The following is a 7,500-nucleotide window of genomic DNA, read 5'->3' as shown; positions in this document are numbered from 1 at the left end:
GGGGGTCATTTTATTTTCCTTTTTTTTCTTTATTGTAATGCTGGATTTATTTACAGTTAAAACCCCTATACTGCAATGTTTTTATTTACCCTACATATTTATTCACAATAAAAATTTGAATGCAATTTTTTTTAAATAATTATCTGACACATTTTGAGACGTTGCATGGCAAAAATAAATTGTTGTAATGGTTGTATTGATCTTACTTAAGAGAAATATTTCTAATTAGAACACCATTCACACTAATGAATTAAACAGGAGCCAATTGTTAAATTCTACATTTATTTTAGAATTTATGGCATAAACCTGGTGGGTACATCCATACTTATTGTGTAAATACACGTTTTTGCATTGTCCTTATTGTACAAAAAATCCTGCATGTAACTTAAAATTCCTGCATGTAACTTAAATTACATCTATAATTACACTGTTGTCCTTTCCCTTACCCCTTAACCCAGCCAAAACCAACCCATACCACCAAATCTTTCCTAACCTTACCCGCAGGGCCTAAAATTAACACTCGGCAATTGCCAAATTGGAGTAAAAAAATTGGCAAGTATATGAAACTTGTCAATCACGAGTTGGCCGGTAATTCTAACAATGCAATGTTGTGAGAACATGAACGTAAACAAACGCGTATGACGCTCGGGACAGTTGACAGGCCAGCGTCAACAAGATCATCACAGGAGTTTAAGCCTTGGTAATTTAAATATTCAAGCGCAAGAAGGTGCAAAAGGGAACTACTTTCATTACTTGCGCGCTGTGTGGAAAGTTTTGTGTGCACAAACATCCGAAGCGTTTGTCCAGAAAGCTGCGTCTCAGACAGTGCGCAAATACTGCATTGAGCTCTCTTTCATTTCTTCTTGCACTTGAACAGATAATATACAGAAAATATGCCAAAAATGCCAGTCTTGGCCTTGTAAACCCAGTCGGTTATGAACATAATCAGTTAAGAAATAAAACACGTGTAACAGTATATTGGATCCGTGCATTAGGTCTTAAAGTGACAGCTGCCTAATATTCCTGCTGCTGTCTGTGTTTTTAAAGTTAATCAAGCAACAAAGGACAAAGAAAATCACTCTATGCTCTTGACTGAATAACTTTTGCAACTTTACAAAGGATTAATCTATGTTGAATTTATACAGTGAAGACTATCCAGTGTTATTTTACATCTGATTACTTTATTCAATACCTATACCTGAAAATTACTGTTACTTGTATTTAATTATATTTGAAATGTATATTATTTAGGCTAGTAGTTTTAGCTGTGGTATTGAAATTTGAATAGAGAATTCAAAATTTTCACTGGTATCTACAATTTTGGTGTCATAACTGCCTGTTTTTGCAAAAACAGTTTCATGGCCGGACATTTTTTTTATTTATGGCAGGCTGGTAAATTTTCTTAAGTCATCGGCCACTGGCAGGTGTGAAAAAAAGTTAATTGTAGGCCCTGCTTACCCATAATCCATAGCAGCACAAGTGTTCTACAACATCAGCTCAATAAGTACATTGTACCATTTTTATTATTTATTAAATACTAATAAAAAGTGGGACCATTACTTTACTTTGGTACAAAATATGACCCAAGATCTTCACCCATTTATATGTACTGCTATTAGAGGAGTTTACTTAAAATTGGAGGCTATGAAACTTTGTTGTAATTACCTCATAAATTCCACCAAAGAAAGACATGACTTTGCAGAGAAGAGCAGCACACAAACTGGCAATGTGCACAAACGGACCCTACAGGATAGAAAACACACACACATAAGGCTTGTGATGAATCTGCAAAAAAGTAGGAACACTTTAAAGACGCTACAACCACACTGAGGGCAGGCAGATTAGAAATCGAGCTAAAAACACATGGTCTGTATCTGAATCTGTGTATGTTCACCTCCTTTCCCAGAGGCAAACCACTGCCGAGTGCACAGGTCAGTCCAACCACTTTGGCCACAAACGTTTTCAACGTGAGATACTCCTTCAGCACAACTCCTCTGAGAATCGTCTTCATTTCAGGAATACCAGACCCTGATTGAGAGACAAACACTGTTATTATGAAGAAGAAGAGCAGAAACCTCTTATGAGTGTGTGAATGTAAGTGTGTCTCACCGGCGGCCTGAGGTGCAACTATATGTGTGAAGCCTGCAGAGAAACTGATGAGAACCACAGGATAAGTGACCCAAGCCAAATACTGCAGGATGACGTTACTGTCCAAACCACCATACATCCACTTCTGAGCTGTAGAAAGCAGAACACACGAGTACAACTTACAGTGCACGTTTATGTACTATAAACTTTCCATTAGATAAATGACAAAGTATCTACACTGCAAAAGTCTAAACTTCTTGTTTAGTCACTTTGTCTAGATGTTCTCCATTAAAAAGATCTAACATTATTAAATCAAGGTTCATTTACTTGAGAAGCAAAATGACGTAAGATATACATTTTTGTTTTCTGAAAAAAGTCATTGAAATAAAGTGAGTTTGTGCTTAAAACAAGAAAACAATTAAGGGGGCAAAATGATGAGCAAACATCGGCAGTGAACATCAGACCAACTGTGAAAGTAAAAAGCATTTGAAGTTGATTTTAAGCAGAATGCTTGAAAACCCATAAACACAACTTTCAATGTAACATAATTGCTTATTACTTTTGACCAATTGGTGGCGCTAACACCAAATTGATTTGGTGTGGTCAGTGTTGGGTCACAATTACACACACCAAGTTTGGTGTCAATATGCCAAAGCCTTGCAGAGATACGGCCCTAGATGCAGTTTGGCATCATGCCATCAAATTCGTTAATGCGGTAAATTAAATTCATTTCAATAAATAAATAAATTTGGTCATTTTGTCCATAACTTTTTGCCAGCATAGTCAGATTCAGAGTCGAGTTGAATCTGGTGAAAATCGGACCAGTCTAAGAGGAATTCAAATAAAGCAAAATGGCAGACAGGAAGTTTGGCCAATTATGGCATAATTGTTATTTATGTTCTCGGCATGAACCAAGGGATCTATCAAGTCTCATGACAACAGGCTAAACTAATCAAAATAAATTAAAATTACATTATAATTTTTGACCAACCTGCCTCAAAACTTTTTGAGTACCTTAAGGTCATTGTGACAAAGACACATACAGAGTTTCATAACGGTACGCAAATGTATTTGTAAAATATAGCATTTTCATGACCCAAAATGGCCGACGTGAGAAAATTGAGTATTGTTCGACTTGGCGTGCCACATCAAATTTAAAGAGATTCGAGTCTTGTGATCTTTGGCCAATATTTTCTGAAGTTATGAGGAAAAATAGCAAATTTTGATATATCCTGACCACAAGGTGGCACTGTGCTGAAACTGTGCGGGTATCTTTAAATCAAGGAGCTTTTGTTTCTAGCCCTCATGGTTCAAAAGTTATTAATGGCGCTTTTCCATTACCAGTATCAGCTCAACTCGACTTGCCTCGACTCGGCTCGACTCGCTTTTCGCTCCGTTTTCCATTACAAATAGTACCTCCCCAATAGTACCTGGTCATCATAGCGATGCCACAGGAACTATGCGACACACACCCGCTACCCACACACACACGGGACAATGGAGGAAGTCGAGTGTATGCTGTTTTTGATCCTCGGGATGTGGCTATTTTTCACAGCAACAAGACAAACGTTGTTTCAGGAGAGGCTGAGGGCAGCAAAACGAAACACTGCTGAAAAAAACAGCTCCGTGTGGCGCGTGCAATGATGACGCGGCGAATAGTGACGATTCTCTCTGACCAATCAGCAGTCTGCAGTGTTTCACGTCACATTTTAGTATCTCTAAAGTATTTTAGTATCTCGCCTCAGCCTGCTTAGAACCTCGCTGGAGGTGATACGGAAAAAAAAGTACCCGAAAGCAGGTACAGGTACAACTTTTACACAGTGGAAAACCAAACAAAGGCGAGTCGAGACGAGTCGAGGCGAGTCGAGTCAAGTCGAGCTGGTATTGTGTAGTGGAAAAGCACCATAATATAAACATGACTGCAACTTTGGACAGTTGGTGGCACTAGAGGGATTGAGTTAGAGACTCCAAATTTGCTGTGGTTAATGTTCAGACAGTCCTCTATCTGTGTGCCAGTGTTCTCTAAATTCACAATTCCAGACAATTCTTCTCATACTCAAAAACACACACACACACACTCACCTTGTAATAGGAGGGCGATACAGAAATCCATAACGAAGCTGACCAGCGCCATGACGAGTCCCAGCAAGATGAGGAAGATCCAGTCCTCGCCGACCCGCAACATGAAGAACCGCTGACAGTGCACTGCACAGACTCCACAGGAAAAGACTACATTACCCACAATGCATCAATGCACACCTGGAAAACTCCAGAAACAAGAACTAACTGCACTACCCACAATTCCCAAAGCAGAGGAAGGTGTCAACAGCTATGATTCATCCTCCTATGATTAAGCGAATTTTGAGATATTGCCTAAAAAAAGATGGATGAAAAAGCCAAGATGTGCATGCACTCAATTGAGGCATATACTTTATTATCCTATAAGAGGACTTGCGCATAAACTACTATGGAAAAACATTTACGGAATAAATCCTTCTATGCGCAACAAGAAACTCATGTGACTTTGCCTCAACAGAGGCTGTGATTGGATAACTGGAGTAACCAGCGGACCAATAGCATCGCAGCATCTCAAACGTTGGTTTGGTGTTTCTGAAACGCTGGAGTCAAAGTGTGTGATCAGAATGATTGGGTTTAATTCCCTTCAGAAGCGTCTCACACGAGTGTGTTCCCGAACACCAGCATCCGAACGTGTTTCGTCTGACGCTCTGAGACACACTCATTCATGATGGAAGAAAAACTTCCCCGATTGCAGCAGCTTCCATTCTTATTTCTGATATTTTCCACCAATTTCCCAGGAAGAGATGATTTTATTTTCTTGAACACATGGGATGGAAACTCTGCTTAATACGCACATGTTTTATGCCATATTCCAATTTTGCGCTTTAGATGGAAACATATGAACACCTCAAAAAAAGAAACAAGCTAAAGTCAAAGAAAAATGTGCACAATGAAAAAATGCTATGATTAAACTTTTCTGCCAGTAGTATTTATTTTTTATCTGTATTATTATTTATACAATATTTCATCTTTTTCCCTAGATTAAACAAATTTCCCTAGATGGCCTTTCATTATGGTAACTCAGGCCCTGTTTACAGCTGATATTAATATGCGTTTGGTCGATCGAATCACAAGTAGACGAGAGAGACACATTCCCGTTCACACCAGGTGTTTTAATCCTTCTCTTTTGTCCACTTTCTAACACTTCTGTCCTGATTTCTCTGAGGGGAGGGTTTGGGGTGGGGAAATGTTTGAGTTTCTTCAGATATTTCAATCTAATGGACGAAATAAGCTTATTTAGACATGAACAGGACCGGAGGTGACAGAGAAACACACTGAGAACATCAGCTTTAGTTTCTGCTCTGACAGACGCGAGATCAGCCGAACGCTGTGAGTGTGTGTTAGACATCAGGAATGATGAGAGAACATTGTGATTGGTACATTTTTCATCTCCAAACCAAACTTGTGTCTCCAGTCTCCAGTTTAAACCCCGTCTGGCTATCGCTCTTCCTATAATGTTCAGCGTTAGATCAGTAGACGGAGAGGAGACGGTGTTTAGTGGCTGTTTGAACACATTCGATCACATGAGCGTTTACGCTGTGAAAGCAATCCGATCGTGTGTGTTTTCAACTCCCTGTGGAAGTGATCAAGCTCAAAACCTTTTAAACCCGTTTACACCTGTATTTAACCTCGTCTACTTGTGATTTGATCGACCAAAACACAAACAGTGGCTTAAATGTTATCCTTCCATCAGTGTTTACACTAAACTACCCACAATGGTCTTTTCTGCTGTAAAACATCTAATCAAAACAATGACTCACAACTCAAACAAGCACAGAATGTTAATGCATTGTTAGATGACTGGTTTGAGTAAGTCAGGAGTGTAAGTTCATATTCTGGACTAGATCTGGTATGATTTTGAGCTACAACTTTATTATATTTTAGTATAACTTGAGTAACACGTTGGTTCTTCGTAATGTAGTCAAACACACACTATACACAGAATATAGCAGTTCCAAGAGCTTTTAATGTAGTTTATATGTCTATGTGGTGTTTTTAATGTGCTTTAAGACAAACCATGTGTAAATTCATAAGTCGACAGAGTTGCTGAGTATTTTCTGCTTAAAACTGCAGTGAACCAAAGACAGTCTCAAAAACACGCTTTGAAATCGCTGGTGTTTCTGACGTCACAAACTACCTTGTAACCAATCAGATCAACGTGTGATCGTCAACGTGTGGATCTCTGATCTGAGTGAGTGAGTGGAGGCGGGGCTCATTTGCATATTCATAGAACCGCGCATACTAAATGAGGGAAGGTTGTCGAATTATATTCAAGCTATTTTAAGGAATGAAGAATTTTTTTCAAGGAAAAAACATTTAAATATGTCATTTTGGCGATCAAAGATGAGTTTTAAGGGATAAAATGATTGACTACAGGGGGATTTTAAATAATTACATTTTGCGATGATATTAAAAATCAAGCCATTGATATTTGTGTATGTATATACATATATATGTATATATATAAGTTTATGCATGCTTTATGCAGATAAAGTTGCATATACAGCTGAACTTTAACTCCATACTTTATATAGAGAGCTGGGCGATAATAAAATTACATTTTGCGGTGAAATAATAAAATCAAGTAGGTGTGTACGTTTGAGTGCAACTGCAGGAACGCGGTCCATTAAACTCAATAACAGTCATTTTGTAAACATCATTTCTTTATTCTTCTCATAAACAACAGGTCTGGGAAAGCATCTCTGTCGCCCTCCGCATTTATAGTTAAACACACGGATGCTGTTAGTATCCACGGCAACCTCGATAAGAGCCAATGATGACTCACCAAATGATGGAGCGAGAAGCAGTGAATGTGAACATGTTTGAGACGGTGGCGTGTGGGAGCGTCTCAAACACACATAATGCTCTTATAATCACGTCTCCAGACGTCTCGATTCACTTTGAAATGCAGACACCAACTTTAGACAAAAATGAGACATGAAAGCATGAATTGAACACACACACACACACACACTGACGCACTTACACAAACTCAAACACACACACTGAGGCCTGTTTGAGAAGAGAGAGCTCCTAAATGTCTTGTTTATGCAGATGTAATGAGGGTGAAGGGTTTATGTAGGTGTGTGTGTGTGTGTGTGTGTGTGTGTGTGTGTGTGTGTGTGTGTGTGTGTGTGTGTGTGTGTGTGTGTGTGTGTGTGTGTGTGTGTCACTGCTGGCTTCTGCTTTATAACACCACTGAATCAAAACAAAGTCATTAGCTTGTATTGCCAATGTGTGAACAGCTAATAAAACCTAAAAAATAAGACCTTCCACGACTTCCTATGTTGTGTATGAAAGCCTGTAGACTGATGTTCTGTGTGTGAAGGACTT

General features: G+C 38.8%; 1 protein-coding gene across 1 annotated transcript in view; it reads right to left on the bottom strand.

The window, feature by feature from the left end:
• Window positions 1-7,500, bottom strand: part of LOC143716538 (chloride channel protein 2-like) — a gene marked incomplete at its 3' end in the record, with an annotated part of 49,949 nt that overhangs the window by 8,312 nt on the left and 34,137 nt on the right. The window contains exons 3-6 of the mRNA XM_077209090.1: window positions 4,171-4,302; window positions 2,110-2,238; window positions 1,895-2,028; window positions 1,666-1,743 (exon numbers count right to left, since the gene is read on the bottom strand). Coding sequence (XP_077065205.1) covers window positions 1,666-1,743; window positions 1,895-2,028; window positions 2,110-2,238; window positions 4,171-4,302 — 473 coding nt within the window. The remainder of the gene's footprint in view (window positions 1-1,665; window positions 1,744-1,894; window positions 2,029-2,109; window positions 2,239-4,170; window positions 4,303-7,500) is intronic.

The sequence above is a fragment of the Siphateles boraxobius genome, unplaced genomic scaffold (genome assembly GCF_051911475.1).
Source record: "Siphateles boraxobius isolate OS27281-9 unplaced genomic scaffold, OSU_SipBor_1 6, whole genome shotgun sequence".
Taxonomy (NCBI): domain Eukaryota; kingdom Metazoa; phylum Chordata; class Actinopteri; order Cypriniformes; family Leuciscidae; genus Siphateles; species Siphateles boraxobius.
Note: the sequence above shows the minus strand (reverse complement) of the source record. Positions and strands in the feature narration are given on the sequence as shown.